This window comes from Quercus suber, unplaced genomic scaffold (assembly GCF_002906115.3).
Source record: "Quercus suber isolate HL8 unplaced genomic scaffold, Cork oak 2.0 scaffold_81, whole genome shotgun sequence".
NCBI classification, from domain to species: domain Eukaryota; kingdom Viridiplantae; phylum Streptophyta; class Magnoliopsida; order Fagales; family Fagaceae; genus Quercus; species Quercus suber.
Window position 1 is genome coordinate 1121082 of NW_027069546.1, and position 17254 is coordinate 1138335.

The 17254-nt window shown below is 31.8% G+C and overlaps 2 protein-coding genes across 2 annotated transcripts; one reads left to right on the top strand and one right to left on the bottom strand.

Annotated features, from left to right (window-relative positions):
• Window positions 1–11083: 11083 nt before the first annotated feature.
• LOC136067667 (F-box protein CPR1-like) lies at window positions 11084–12334 on the top strand. The gene has a single exon (XM_065773847.1). It carries the CDS (start codon window positions 11095–11097, stop codon window positions 12199–12201), a length of 1107 nt encoding a protein of 368 aa, XP_065629919.1. The 5' UTR covers window positions 11084–11094; the 3' UTR covers window positions 12202–12334.
• Window positions 12335–16449: 4115 nt separating this feature from the next.
• LOC111992571 (uncharacterized) lies at window positions 16450–17034 on the bottom strand. Its single transcript, XM_024024448.2, has 2 exons — window positions 16777–17034; window positions 16450–16680 (listed from the first exon to the last, which is right to left on the bottom strand). Exons 1-2 carry the CDS (start codon window positions 17032–17034, stop codon window positions 16450–16452), a joined length of 489 nt encoding a protein of 162 aa, XP_023880216.2.
• Window positions 17035–17254: the final 220 nt, after the last annotated feature.

Consider the following 17254-nt stretch of genomic DNA (forward strand, 5'->3'; position numbering starts at 1 on the left):
AAAAATAAATATCTTTATGTATTCCGTAAACCCTCCAAGTGTAAGATCCAGATAAGTTGTAGCTGGATATAAAAGCAAGAGGAAGATCCAGATGCAGGGGGAGGATAAAAAAAGAAAGAAAAAAAGAATCTATCAATTTGTAAACTCAATCTTGGAGTAGACCCAAGGTTCAACACTTGTATTTTTTCTTAACCAATTTTTAAACTGTGAATTAATAAAAGAGGCACCCTTTCTTATTCAATTCTATATGACGTAAACATTCTGAGTTCGTGCACTGGATATCATAATCAGATTTGACTTTCCATCTCTAAACAAATTTATTGTGATAGTAAGCAGTAAAATCTTTATTTATTTTCATTTGTTGACCAACTACTTTTTTCACCGTTACATTAATTATTTTGAATTTTATTGGTTGTGAACTACTGCTGCCTACTTAAAACATCATGGGCAATACATTTCTCGATGCATGAGAACATATCCTCAATCGAATCCAAAAAAGAATAGACGGTTACAACCATATTACCCTAATGTGCAAAGATTGAAAAAGAACTTTTAATGCGTTTCATCTTGTGGCATTTCCAACAAAGACATTGTGTCATTTTCAATAAATACTTTCATAATTTAAATCATCTTTCTCCTATTGTAACTAATGAATTTTTTTTTTTTTAAAATGCATTTATTTATTTATTTTTGCATTGGTTAGAAATATTAAATAAAAACTTCACTCCTTCCTTGAGCTTGAACCAAAACCCCCGTCTTCCCCCTGCATTTAAGGCATGAGGAGATATTTCGTCCATTATCCAGCTCAACTCACCTTGTGGTAATATATTCACTACTATTTATCGCTGAAAATCAGTGTTACATTGAAATGGATAATAAAATATTATTGAGAACTAATTTATTATTGTTTACATCTTAATAACAAGTCTACTTATTCATTTAACCGTTAGCCAATATCTTTTTGTTTTTTTTAATTATAACCCATTATTACTTGAGATCTCTACTTTCACAACAAGTCCTAAGGGTAAGTTGTTACCATTATAATTTGAATGCATTACTGAAATTACCTTTTGGCTAAAATGCAAAATTTACCCTTTTAAGTTTCACCATTTTTTTGGTTTAGTCTTATAAGTTTAAATTTTATCAATTCAATCCTCTAAGTTTCATTTTTTTTTAATTAAATCCTCCGTTAAATTGCTGTTAATTTCAGCCGTTAACTTACATGTTATTCAAGGTCCGACCCAATTAAGTCCTTATCTTCGGCTGCGTTTGAATCGGGTGAAAAGCATTTCCGGAAATGCTTTTCACCATTTCCGGATGTTTGGTTGCGCACGGAAAACGCATTTTCCGGAAATTAATTTCCGTTGACCCGTGGTCAAGGCTGAAAACGATTTCGCCTTTCATTTTCACTTCAAATCTAATTTTCCGGAAAATTAGAAACAGAGCACGAAGAGAGAGGGAGAGAGGAAGGAAGAAACGGTGAGCCCAGGCGCACTCCACCTGAAGCACGTCCTCGCCGGTCAGATCGCCATCCTCGTCGCCGTCGCTCCTTCGTCCTTGATCTCGTCGCCTACTTCGTCTCCGATCTCGTCGCCTCCTTCGTCACCGATCGCGCAGCCCTCTCGATCGCACCGCCCTCTCGATCGCGCCAAGATCGTGCCTGCGAGATCGCGCCGAGATCACGCCGTCCTCCTCTGGGTCAGATCATCATCTCCGATCTCGTCGTCGTCTCGATCCGCCGCCCTCTCGATCGCGCCGCCCTCTCGATCTCGTCGTCCTCCTCTGTTTTTTTTTTTTTTTTTCCGTTGCGGTGGTGTGTATGGTGGATTGTCCGTGGGTTTTGTGTTATTGTTGTTGTTTTTTTTTTTTTGATGAACTGATTGCTGTTGTTTGTGGTTGTTGTTGTGTTGTTGTTGTGTTGTTGTTCTGGAATTTGCTGCTGCTGCTTGTTGTTGTTGCCGGAATTTGTTGCCGGAAATTGTGAAAAAATGGTAGGAAAATAGCATTTTCCTAATAGAACCAAACACATAAAAATATTTCCACAACAATTTCTAATACAACCAAACACTTAAAAATATTTTCTTTTTCGAAAAATAGCATTTCCGAAAATACTTATTTTCCGGAAAAATTTTACGACACCAAACGACCCTTCATCTAAGTTATTCAAGATTCTTATTTAACCCATTACAGTCCTCATGGTTTTCGCTACATTTTTCCAGACCCAGATAAATCCCCGGAATCCTTATCATAGCCGCACCTTCTCTTAATTTGCATTGTTGTTGTTTTTTTTTTTTGATGAACTGATTGTTGTTGTTGTTGTGGTTGTTGTGTTGTTGTTGTTGTGTTGTTGTTCTGGAATTTGCTGCTGCTGTATTGTTGTTGTTGCCGGAATTTGCTGCTGCTGTATTGTTGTTGTTGCCGGAATTTGTTGCCGGAAATTGTGAAAAAATGGTAGGAAAATAGCATTTTCCTAATAGAACCAAACACATAAAAATATTTTCCACAACAATTTTCCTAATACAACCAAACACTTAAAAATATTTTCCTTTTTCGGAAAATAGCATTTCTGGAAAATAAGTATTTTCCGGAAAATATTTTACGACAACCAAACGGACCCGTAGATGCAAATTTTAAACAGAAAGCCAAAGTGATAGAGATTCCAATTGGATATATTAGACCAATTTTAAAAGCTGCAATGGACAAGAGTAAAGAGTCGCCACTTTGATAAAGAACATGTTGAGGGATGACAGGTCCCAAAGAATAGTAATTTATAAGTAGCATAAAATTATTGGATGAAGAATATTATAATTTGATTTTTTTTTTTTTTTAAAAAGCACAAATTGCACCTTAGGGTCCATTTGGTTCCCGTAGAATATTTTTCAGAAAATACTTATTTTCCGAAAATGCTATTTTTCGGAAAAGGAAAATATTTTCAAGTATTTGGTTATATTATGAAAATTGTTGTGAAAAATATTTTCATGTGTTTGGTTCTATTAAGAAAATGCTATTTTCCTACAATTTTTTCACAATTTTCGGCAACAAATTCCGGCAACAACAACATAACAACAACAACAAATTCCGGCAACAACAACACAACAACCACAACAACAACAACAACAACAACAATCAGTTCATCAAAAGAAAAACAACAACAACAATCAAACTTAAAAAAAAAAGACGGAGAGATCGAGGAAGAGGAAGCAATCGAGGAAGACGACGATCGACGATCGACGATCGACAACATGGCATGGCACGGTGCGACTCGCCGGTGCGAAGAGCGCTGGGTTCAAAGGAGATCGACGATCGACGGCGCGACGCGGTGCGATCGAAGGTGCGACTGGATCTGCTCGTTACGGTGTGGCGATGGGGACTGGGTTCATGGTCACCGACGATGGTCTCTCGGCTTGGATCGGCGGTTCGTGGGTTCGTGGCCGTCGGCGATGGGCGTTGGGCTTGGATCGGCGATGGCGCTGGGCTCTCTCTTTCTTTCTCCCTCTCCCTCTTCGTGCTCTTTGTTTCTCAGTTTTCCGAAAAATAGGATTTGAAGTGAAAATAGGAATTGAATTGGTTTTCACCTCTGACCGATAGTCAATGGAAATCAATTTCCGGAAAATTGATTTTTCAGGTGCAACCAAACACCCGTAATTACAAAAAAGTATTTCCAGAAATGCTTTTCACCCAAAACAAACGCAGCCTTAGCCAGGGCAGAATTGCAGACATTTAATTTATTGTTTTCTTTTTCCTTTTCTTCTTGTAGCTTATAAGGAAAAAAACTTGGTTTCAATAGGGCCCCATATTCCCCTTCGAAATGGCCATTGAAGGCCTATATATCCACGTGTATCAATAGCAAACGACTTTTTTTTTTTCTTCCTTCCAAATTTAAGTTATGGGAAATTAATGATAGAATAAAAAGGTTAATTTCTCTGATTGTTAATTTTCTCAAGTTCATCACATTTTAACAAAATTAATATATATATATATATATATATTTTTTTTTTACAAGATAGAAATTCAACTCTAGCCTAATCTAACTATATATGTGTATGAAGCTCTCTCTTGAAGACTTGAATTTCGGCTTTTGCCACTCGCACCCTACAAGCACTTATATTTGTGAAGTGACCATCACAGTAAGAGAATGTAGTGATAACAAAATTAATAGATGACTTCTTCTTAAGCAGGGAAGACAATTCTGTACCGTACTGACCAGTACGGCCAGAACTTACCATTCCGACAGGTCAAACAGTACAAAAACACTACTGATTCGTACCGCCCAAAATACCAAGGTATTTCGGCAATTCTAACGAATTTTGGTGTGTTTCGCCCGCAAAATTATTGCTCACCGGTACAAGATGAATGAGTTTTTTATTTATTATTTTATTTATTTATTATTTATTTTTTTTCGAGTATTTTTGGTACTTACATAGTTACATATCTTTATCTCCTTCCTCCTTTCAACCGACTAGACGGTTCATGTGGACTACCCTTTCTCTTCTTGTTTTCATTTCAGCGAGCAAACTCCCTATTTTCTCTACATCCTTGAAAGACAGTCCCATTTTATTTTAAAATGAGACAAGTTTTTATTTTTCGGTCAAAAGGGTGAACGTATTGGGACATGCACCTCAACAGAGCTTACTTTTTGTTTTTCTTCAAGGCATCAGATGGATCATGTGCATTTACTATGCACCATCGAGTTTTAACACTTGATGCGGTACTTGTGAAGTAACTTGTATTAACTTAATTATTTATATATATATATATATATATATATATGCAATGAATAATCAACCCTTGTGTTTTTTAAATTGTTTTTTTTTTCTTTTAGGTAATGATAAAGTTTATAATTATAAATAATTTGTTCTGAATTGAGGTAATATTTTATGGTAAATATAAATTTTTGAGGTAATGTTTTATAGTAAATAGAGAATTTTTTTTTTTTTTTGGTGTGTGTGTATATATATATATAATATAAAATAGCGATAAACCCGAAATGGTATACCGGTATTAATTGGTACCAAAATATATCATCTCGCTAGTTAAACCGATACAACTTTTAGTACGAANATAGAGAGAAGATTAGAAAATGACATTTACAATGAAGCTTCATTTTGTGCATGTGGGGTATACGTTCCTCTTATTTAATTTCTTGGTGTGAAAGTTGCTCTTTTTTTTTATAATATTTATTAATTCACCTATAAAGTGAATTCTTGTTCACTTCTGGGGACGAACCTGTCAAAAGCCGTATGAGACACGCACACGTTCATAATCCTTGGGATTGTTTTACATACTATAAATTGTATCATATATACAACATTGCAATTTTATTTCCTGCATTTTAAAGATAGGGAAAGATATATATAGTATATTGTAATTAATAGTATTTTTTTTTGGTAAACGTAATTAATAGTATTGGACCATTAATATTATTTAAAGCTCATGAAGCTTCAACTTTAGTGGGTAGTTTCCTTGAGTCAGTCTATCCAATTTGCATTTATTTTGCCTATTAACTAGTAGCGTAAGTATGTGAAAATTGATGCACCACTTAAGAACAATGGAGTTAATTTCGTACTAAAAGTTGTATCGGTTTAACTAGCGAGATGATATATTTTGGTACCAATTAATACCGGTATACCATTTCGGGTTTATCGCTATTTTATATTATATATTATATACACACACACCAAAAAAAAAAAAAATTCTCTATTTACTATAAAACATTACCTCAAAAATTTATATTTACCATAAAATATTACCTCAATTCAGAACAAATTATTTATTATGGAGACATGCGAGTTATTTCCAGATTGGTTTGTGATTTTGGTTTTCTTTTTCAGTTCTTGTTCTTGGTCTTGGTCTTGCTTTTTGCTTTTTATTTTTTCGTTTTCCACTAGATACTCTTTTTTGTTTAACACGGTTAAGGAGAAGACTTAAGCCAACTAGAAAAGACCCAAGTTTTCCAGCCATGACTTTATCATTACTGGCTCTCAATAAATTGACACTGATCTTGATTGGGTGGTCATAGATCAAGGTTCTATCACTTTTTCCCTTTTCCATGAGCATCATAATCAACTTGTCGAAAAAAATTTATCTGTGTAATTATTATCATTACCTGTTGAAAAAAGTGTAATTATTATCATTACCTGTTGAAAAAAAATCTATCTGTGTGATTATCATCATTACCACTTTCTCATCTTCTTTTCTTTAACTTATTATTTAGAACGGAAATGGGAATCATGTAATATATATCCATATACCACAGTGGTCAAAGGCCAAAAAAAATGGGGCTGAAAATTATCCATTTCGATATTTGTTTTGTTTAAATGAGAGAGAGAGAGAGAGAGAGAGAGTTTATTAAATTACAACTTTACTCAATCTTTTTATTAAAGGTAAATTTTGACAAATTCACCATTAGATGACATCTTCATTTTATATTTTCCGTGCTTGCAAAATTTCAAAAAAAATTAAAGATTAATAGCTATGTTATCAATAAATTATTTAAATTGTAAGTTTTTGTAGTATAAAATTATGCATTAAATATAAACTTATAGATCATATAGTATATAATATCTTATTAACGCAGAATTTGATATATGTATTAAAAGAGAAAAAAACATGCAATTCAATGATTAGATTTTCAAAATAGGTAGTAATGTTTATTTTATTGAGTAAGGTTATAGTCTAAAACTACAACCAATTTTATTGTTAAACTTTGTCCTATCTATATATATAAACGGATGCACTAAGTTCATTGGTCTAGGAAGTATATTTAAAAAAATTTATGAAAAAAGAAAAAAGTAATTGTTCTGATTTTTTTTTTTTAATATTTGTCTGATGTCAAAACTTTTTAAAAAATGATTTATTTACATAACCCATATATATTTTCTTGAATGAGAACGAAAATGTGCCGTAGACTTATTAACCACGTTTGTTATTCAGACAAAAAAAAAGGCCATCGTGATTGTCACAGGCACTATACCATTCTCAGCAATAAGTCCAAACAAACAATTCTTCCAGTAAGATAAGGGGGCGGCTTTTTGTATTGAGTTGATTTGTAGTAGTTCTAAATATCTAGACTAGAAATAGTTTTAAGCCAATGTATCTCAATTATTTTATTTGTTTTATTTGAATTGTTTATATTATATATATAAAAAAAAAAAAAAAAAAAAAAAAAACTTTCATTTGTTCCTGAACTTGTCCCTAATTTCTATTGTTGAGGGTGAAAGTACATAGAACACGAGGCCATTTGAGAGGGGGAGAGAGGATGAAGATGATGATAGAGAGTAGAGAGTTAATGTTGTTTTTTTATTTTTCTATTTTTAATAAGAAGAGCTAATGACTTAATTACTAAAATTGATAAAGAAAGCGAGTATTAAGGGTTTGCTTTAATTATTTCTTTAGCTGATTACTTACTTTTGAGTTTTGGCCAAATGCAAAATAAACCGATAAAATTATGGATCTCATCCTTGTTACGTTGCATAAGAAACCAACAAATTCTACACCGCGCGAATCTTACGTGATTGAATTGAAGTCGTTGTTGACATGCCAGAGCCAGTTTTGTAATCTCATGCAATTTCAGTCCATATCTTTAAATTGATTGGGTTGAAAGGACAAAATTTGGCTACAAATTTAGTTGTAGCCTAAGATTACAATTTCACCAAAAATATGAACATAGCTACATATTTTGAAACTATATCCGTAGAATTGCATATTCTTTATATTCTTAACACATATGTAAAATTCATACTATTTGATCAATAAACTTCTTTTTTATTTATAATTTTATATTATAAAATCTTGAAATTTGAACATTTCATTGATGACAAATTTATTGATCTTTGATCTTTTGAAAATTTCGCAAACATATAGGATACAAGAAGAAAATGTAATCCAATGTTGAATTTGTCAAAATTTACATTTAATAAAAAGATATTAAGTGGAATTATAGTCTTAGGCTATAACCATATTTGTTGCCAAACTTTATCTAGGTTGAAATATCATTAATGTAACCCCAAGAGGTTAGCTTAGTGGTTCCTAAGGTCTCATGATATCTATGAGATTCTGGGTTCGAAACTTCTTGCCAACATCTTGGGGACACCCCAATGAGATTTCTCCTTGTAATAATCTAGTGCATGTGGGATGGGAGCATTGCATACACCTAATGGAATAGTCAAATACTCAAAAAAGATGTGGACACGCTCGTTTAACATATATATATATATGATTAATGCATAATGGAGGGACTAAAACTAAGATAGATGGATGAGAAGTGTGAAACAAATTTAGATGAAAATTAATCAAAAGTCGTTGAGGTCGGGTGTTCAAATCATTCGACAAGATTTTAAGTTGGGCACAAAAAATGATCCATGCATAACCATAAAAAGAAGAGTGTTCGAGTGTTGGAGGACCTCAACAAGTTGTTACCTCTTGATATTTTTAACAAAGACATCTAGGATTCAAATCCCTCCACCCTCAACTATCAAATTATCGGGGGGGGAAAAAAAACCCCTTGATTGATAATTCTCTTTCCTATGAAAGAAATCAATTATATTATTCAAAACTCAATTTTTGTGAGAAATCTATTTTTATTTTTTTTGAGTTCCTACTTAGGATATTAGAGAAAATTGTGTAAATTATAATTTTTACAAACTACATAGGAATGTAATATTGATTTTTTAACTGAATTGATCATATAAAATTAATTAGATAAAAGTATTGAGAATCATTAAATTGATTGATTTTGTATCCTTTTGGGTTGCTTTATGTGTAGAATACGTTACTTTGGAGTTTTCAAGTTATTCTCATAACAATTTAAGTAATTAATAGATAATAAATTCATGCCTAATTTTGAAATCTATGAATTTATATATATATATATACACACCAGTAAAATTGGCATTGGCTAGTCCTTATATGAAAACCAATAAAAAATTGACCACATCAATATTTCGTAAAAATGTTGTAAAATAGTTTGTGGTTGTAGCATTACTCATTACCACAAGAGTTTAGGTATTTTGTCAGATGTTGCGTAATCTATTAATTAGTTGAGATTATGGTGGACTTTGAGAGAGAGAGAGTGTGTATATATATATATTCTAAAACCATTAATTGCAATTTCTAATTGTGATTGTGTTGATTATATACGTTATACAGTATAGTGGGAAACGTTTAGATACACATGACTCCTCGGTGACTATGTCAATGTAATGGACATGCTTAGGAGTATAGAACCATAACAAATCTTTGTATTTTCTTTCTTGCCATGCTATTTTTTACCCACTTTGTTTACAAAGTTGCACTTTACAATGGTTTCAGATTCAATTAGATAAATGCCAACATTGGTGGAAGAGAAAGACCCGCTATATGGAAATTTCCTAGTGCCTCTTGTCTTAATTATCAACTTTTTGTATTATTAAAATAATATTATTCAAGGATCGCATTACCTGAATTCATGCTATAGTAGATTTGAATTTCAAAACTATTCTGATTGTGGCGTTTGGGCCCCAAGCTCATGTCTTGTTGGATAATTTCTAATAAGTTGTCGTATATATTGTACTTTGATGTTTTATGTAAGCCAATACGCTTGGGCTATATGAAGAAGAAATGTTGAAGAATGATTAAGTAGATAATGTGTAAATCATCATGAAGGCATTTGGGCAACTGATTTTGGAAAAGCATGACCAAATTTTCGTAATATGTCTTGAGATTCTATTCCATCAACTTATGGGTTGAACATCCTTTTGGATTCTAGATATAACATCTTGATTTTCCATTATGTCTCATTTAAGATTAAAAATAAAATAACTTAAGTCCCCCAACCAACCCCAAAGTGAGAATATAGGAAAATAATTAGACACTTGTACATATTATGTGCAACCTCCAATATTTTTCTACCCATAATGCAATCCTAAATATGAGTGAAAGACCAAAATACAACTCAAAAAGAATGTGGCTGTCGTGAATACGGTAATGTTAACTTTAATGTCCTAGGAGGGGGAACTGCTGCATTTAATTTCATTTTCCTACGAAAGACATATTCATACATTAAAATTCATTTTAAGCAAAAAATTAACTATTTAACATTATTCCAAAATCAAATTAAATATGTATTTTTATGCATGAATTAGCACAAATAAGTATGATAATGCTTTCTAATAGTACTATAATTATGCAAAATTAATCAATTATCAAGAAGAATGAACCTTATTGTAGATACATTTTATGCAAGAACACCAAGAATGGGTTCAATGTAAATTTACTTTTGGTAAAGATAGAGAACAATTGGAGAATTGTTTTATATTTGGTCACTGCTTGAATTTGGTTTAAGGAGTCTTGGACTAAGCTATTCACTATTGGACCCTTATGGGATTGAAAAGCCACTAGGATTTTGGAAGAATGAAAGCTTGTTTTTGAGAAATAATGAGGGCAATTGCTCTTGTATGATCCCTCGCCCAAAAAATTACTAATCTTCAATTGATGGACGGCCGATGCAGATGATTACTTATGTTGAGAGCCTAATTTCTCTCAAAGGAGGAAATGATTGAGGAACAAGGCAATTCATAAAAATGATTCAATACTCATCTATATCTCGCAATAAGTGTTTGCAAGCAACATGCATGATTTTTACATATTTTTCTAATAAGTGTTAATGTTCCAAGGATGTCTTTCTTTTTTTTTTTTTTTTTTTGGGAAGTGATGTGTTTTTTGACTGTATTTTTATCCTTATTTTATTGAAATAACCAACACCAAAGCAAAGGGAAAATATTATATGATTAGAAGATACATGAAAAAGAGAGATCTTGACAGAATTTTTTCTAATACAATACTTTTCCAATTATATTACCTCATCTCTCCCAAAAAACAATGTAATTATTCTACCTCATCACACAAATCATGTTCCAGCAACCAAATCAAGGTATTTCTTTTTAACCTCCTATCCTTGCATGTCTCTAGTATTTTATGGTCTATCAAAAATCAAGAAATATTTAGCATCAAAATCATTTTTAAAAGAGGGAAAAAGGAAAGAAAAGAAAGGAATTTGCACTTGAATCATTAATTAGTCTATAAAAAAAAAAAAAAAAAAAAAAATCATGGTATGCTATGGTTATACAAATTTTGCTATGGTTGCCGGTGGTGTCTTTATTACGATTCAAGTGTGTCTGTAAATCATGGTATGCTCTCATTAATGGCCAAAACTTCATCAATAAGCACCTTCTCCACAACCAGACCACCTCTAACAAGAACAGGAATGCACGTTTCCTCCTTATCCAACGCCAAAAATCTTCCAATGATCATGTTTTCTCCAAGCTTCAATATGAATCTCTTGAAATATTGTCAACACAAGCTGTTCCTTCACAGTATTTTGGTATTCCTAAGCATTTAGAAATTAACATAGTGAGCTCAATTAATGGTCTCGTTTGTCTGGATCTTCATGCTGGAAACACAGATATTGTTCTATGGAATCCAGCAACAAATGAAACAAAAGTTGTTCCCAAGTCCGGTATATCCTACCCCCAAGGTAGAGCCTTAAGTAGAGATATTGGGTTTGGTTTCGACTACAAAACTAATGACTACAAGGTGGTCAACCTGTTAGAAATCTCTGACCCAGATCCTGAATTGTATTTCTATGATTTAAATTTTTTTTATGCAGCTGAGGTATATTGCTTAAGTACTGATTCATGGAGAACAGTTAGTACTTCTGCGCCCGGTTATTTTATAGACTATAGTTATTACAAGACATACACGAAAGGGATGTTTTCTTGGAGTGCAAGTATTGGTGATGATCCTGATTTCTTTCCAGGCATTTTATCATTTGATATGAGCAATGAGGTATTCCTAACAACAACATTACCAGATGGTGATTTGGAGGATCCCAATGGTACTTGGAGAATTTTTTTTGTGCTTAATGAATTGGTTTCTCTAGTTACTTTTGGTAAAGATAGAGAACGATTGGAGAATTGTTTTTATATTTGGTCATTGCTTGAATTTGGTGTAAAGGAGTCTTGGACTAAGCTATTCACTATTGGACCTCTTATGGGAATTGAAAAGCCACTAGGATTTTGGAAGAATGAAAGCTTGTTTTTGAGAAATAATGAGGGGCAATTGCTCTTGTATGATCCCTCGGCCCAAAAAATTACTAATCTTCAAGTTGATGGACGACCGATGCAGATGATTACTTATGTTGAGAGCCTAATTTCTCTCAAATGAGGAAATGATCTTGAGGAACAAGGCAATTCATAAAAATGATTTAATACTCATCTATATCTCAGCAATAAGTGTTTGCAAGCAACATCATGATTGTTTACTATATTTTTCTAATAAAGTGTTAATGTTTCCAAGTGATGTCATTTTTTTTTTCTTGGGAAGTGATGTGTTTTTCGATTGGTATTTTATATCCTTATTTTTATTGAAATAACCAACAGCCATAAGCAAAGGGAAAATAATTTTATGATTAAGATAGCATACATGAAAAAAGAGAGTTCTTGACAAAAAATTTTCTAATACAGTACTTTTTCAATTTATACTGCCTCATCTCTCCCAAAAAACAATGTAATTCTACCTCATCACACAAATCATGATCCAGCAACCAAATCAAGGTATTTCTTTTTAACCTCCTATCCTTGTATGTCTCTAGTATTTTATAGTCTATCAAAAATCAAGAAATATTTAGCATCAAAATCATTTTTAAAAGAGGGAAAAAGGAAAGAAAAGAAAAGGAATTTGCACTTGAATCATTAATTAGTCTATTAAAAAAAAAAAATCAAACAGGTGGCAAGCAAAACCACCAAAATGCACATTTTCAAAACACCTAAACACGCCATTTGAAAGCACAACCAAGAACAAAGGGGAAATAAAGTGATAAAAGAGGAAAATGTTAATGGTTTTGAGGAAGTGTTTGTATCAAATTATAAAATAAAATAAAAAATAGAAAGCTACATCATATGCCAAGAGTTGAATATGAGGAATATGCGTGCTTTATTTAAGCAGCATTCTTCTCATATGCTTGTTCTTTTCATAAGATATCATATTATTATTTGTAATTTATTCATAATATAAATAGTTCCTTTTGAAGAAAAGTTGTATATAAATTTCAACAATAAAAGATTGGTGAATCTAATTTTTATAAACTTATAAAAGAAATCATTTTATCTAAGTAGTTCAAATAATATAATTTCCACTATGATTTATTTATTAATTATTAAAATAGTTTTGTAAAGTTACAAACATTTTAGTCATAGACTCTTAGAATTTATTATATGAAAATGAATAATTTAATTAATTAATTCGTGAACAAATTTAAGCATGTTCAACTATAAATAAGTCAAGCTTAAATACGCGAGCTACTTTGTTGAAGATCTCGATCTCATCTAAACTCATGTTTGAAATAAGATGAAATGAATAATCCTAAATTTATAATACTTGGCAGGTTAACAACCTAACAAATTTTGATTGATGGAATTAATACTTGTTATCTATCATATTGTTTTTTGCCATTTGTGTTAGTCTTTTTATTGTTATAAATTTAGCCAAACTAGTTAACTTTTTGAAAATAAGCTAATTTTTAATTTTTTGTTACAGGTTTAGTATAAAAGCTATTAATGCTATGTTTGTTTCGAAGTAAAATATTTTCAAATGTAAAATATTTTACTGAAAAAATTTTCATTTTACGGTGTTTGGTTGTCTATGTGAAAATGGAAAAAAAATGTAAAATGAAACAAATTTCTTAATCTCACAACCATCAAATCCAAGGAACCACCACTAGATCAGTAAAAACCAACCCACCACCAATACATGAATCACTGGGGAATAGGAACTCTCTAATAGGGGTGGCAATTTTTATTCTTCAAAATTACGTGTGCAATTGTGTTTACTAGGGTTTGTTTATGGAAGTATTTTTGGGATTTTGTTATTAGTTAGGCTTTTTATACATTGCACAAAGGAATATTCTTAAAATGAATAGATTCTAGTAAGTTTAATGGAGGGTAATAAAATGAGAGTATTTACTTATTTCTAAAATATGGGAGAGGACATTATTTGGTTTCAAAATTATGAGAAAATTTGTGAATTACCTCTCAAACCTAAAGAGGGGACAAATGCATTTTTTTCCTTTTAAAAATTATGAGATGCATTACGAGATTAATATGGTAGAGTAGTAGTTGGGACAATGTTGTTTTCAATACTCCCAAAATAAAGAAGGCTAGTCACTAACTTTATTGATCCCACTCTTATTTTTTGTGAGAATCAAGGAGTGACCATTTTTCTTAGGATTGTTAAAAAAAACCATATAGGACGAACTAATCAACTAGATTGGACCAAAAATCAAGCTTGGTTTGATTTTCTGATGGAGTCGGTATGATTGGTCCTCAATTTTAAAATTCTTGGGTTTTTGTCCCGGTTCTAGATTTGCAAAAAAATAGAATGGAGTAGACTGAGTAGGCCAAACTTGATAATATATAATTTTATTTTATTTTATTTTATTTTTTGTATTTGATTTATATTTTTAAAAACCATAATAACCATATTTTTATCTTCTTAAAAAAATTAATAAAATGCTAAGATTAAAACTGTTGTAATAAACGATTATTACCATAGAATAATACCATATAGATTCTAACTAGGATGTGTAAAATTTAAAATATTAATAGTGAAAGTAAATTTTGTTCAAAAGATTGTTAATGGCTAATTGGTGACAATATGCATGTTCCTTTGAATTGAGGTGTCTTGTTAAATCAAAATATGACCAAGTTTAGTCATTTATTTCATGGGCATTTCAAATCAAAATGGAATGCAAACTAATTCTTTAATCATATGCGCATTTTACATTAAGTTAAAATCAATAGGATCCATTTGTTAATAGATTTTGACACTTTGTAATTGGTGATCATGGATGAGTTGCTAGTACTTTTCTTAATTGAATGGTTGTTTCGATGTGCAAGTTACATTTATACTAAAAATAGAATTTAGAATTTGTTTAAGAAGTAATGCCATAGTCAATAAACAATGTTGACATCAATCATATTATGTTCTTGCTTGGCATGATGTATATATATGATATTTATATATGTCATCGATCATGATGTACTACTTCAAAACTAGACTTTCAATTGGCTCACATGCCAATATGCCATGAAATATTTTTCATTTTATTTAATTAATTAATTTACAATACTTTTGTTGCGTAGTACGTACAGCCACCTAGAAAAGAAAAGAATAAGAAAATTCCAAGTCACGTTTTTTATAGTCTAAAATTTACAAACAATTAGTTCAAGACAACCAAATTCAACATATAAGACAAGAATTTTTATAACATTTTTTTCCCTGGTTTGTTCCTTTTAATTTCAACAATCTCACATACCGAATTCTGATCAAGTTCTCAGTAGACTGGAAAATGTTGATATTGCCAAATTATTGCTAGAGCATCCTTGATTGGGTCAATTTTTTTAATACTAGAGATATTTACGAAAGAATAAAAATTGGGGCATTTTAGGAGCTCTTGTATTTGGTTGACCATGCATTTCTACGTTCTCAGTCTTCCATATATGGTATATCATTAATCCAGGTTGGCTCTAGACTTAGGCTACCTAGCAGATCGAGGCGTAAGACCCCCCTCCTTCAAAAATTTTACACAAAGCTTTTATGGCCACCTTTTAGAGAGAGAGAGAGAGAGAGAGAGATGAAAAATTATGATATAAAATTTTAAATAACAATTATTTAATTGATTTTTAAACATTAAAAAGTCTCTCTTAAATTAACCCTTAAGTTCTCAAACTAGACGTGTCAAATACTCCATTCTTCATGTGGAATTACACTTTTTACATAAAATTAATAAGGTGACCACCAAGCTATAGTCAAAGGGAAAATTTCTCTGCCAATTGGTAAAAACTTTGAAGTCCCCTTTATTGTTGAGTTTTTCAAATAACTTGAGATATATGAATAATGTAAAAATTAAAGCCGATCAACACGTGAAAAGACAAGAAACTGATATGGATTTTTAGTGGGGGAGAAAAAAAAAACCAAAATTAACCGCTAATTAATAATTTCATTCATATATAAAAGAGACATTACACTGATAAAATTGAAAAAGATAAAAAAAAGAGAGAGACATTACAAGTAGGATCCCTCATATAGGAGATATTTATTCTTATACTTAGTCTCACTCTTTCCAGTTGACACTAAGGCCGAGGGTAGTCAATTGGATTAATACACCCTTTCTGAACCACTGGGCAATCCATCGGCACGTTGGTTATTTTGTTGAAGCAAAGATATATTTGGAACAATTGGAGAGTTCCAGTTCTGTTCCTGTTGCATTGCACGGTGGGCCAAAATCCAGTTGATGCATGAATTGTGGTTCGAACGGCTCCGACAGTGGTTGGGTTACCACATAAAAGGGTTTCGGGAAACTTAAGTTAGTTTTTATTCAGTAAAATATATAAATTATAAAAATGTTAGCAAGAATTAAATTATCTTTATACAAACAAAATATAAAGAACCTGCTGCTGATAGTATGCTATACAAGTCAGTAGAAGTCGCCACGCTAAGAGCTGTTACAAAATATGTTAACTGATCTGAGTAAAATGGATCCACGCATGACCCATGTTTCTGATATTCATGCCCCCAAAAATCTTCATTTGGACCGTACATGTTTGGCCAATATAGTATTAAATTATTCCTAACAGCATCAGGTATCTGCCAAAATAATAAAAAATAACAAATAAGTAGAACTCCAGTATAATATTATTTGCCCTTTAACTAAAAATAAAAAGAAGCAGAAGATTACAGTACCGAAGCATTATTAAATTGTGTACTTTGGGGGTATAGTCCGCAGTCATCAAGAGGTGGAAAATGATACCGTTGAGGCCATAGGCCATGCACGGTGAAAGCAGGGAAAGTTGGTTTTGTACATGGAATCCTGCCGTTGCAGACCGACTTTGCCCATTGGAAGACCAAGGAGTAGTAGTCGTAAGGGAGAGGTAAGGGGTTTGGTGGTTGGGAACTGGCTCTGACCACCAGAGCTGCTAGGAACAAGAGAAGGAGATTCATTTTCATTTTTGGTTGTGGAGAATGAGAATGAGACGGGTTTGGAGAATGAGAATGAGAATGAGGCAGGTAGGGCTTTATATAGAAGTTAAGATGCATATAGAAAAACTAACAAATTAATTGATAGTAGAAAATTAAAGGGGAAAAACTAATGAATTTATAAGTAAATAATAAATTGCAACCATCAAATTTATCAGCCAAATAAGCACAATAACACATATAC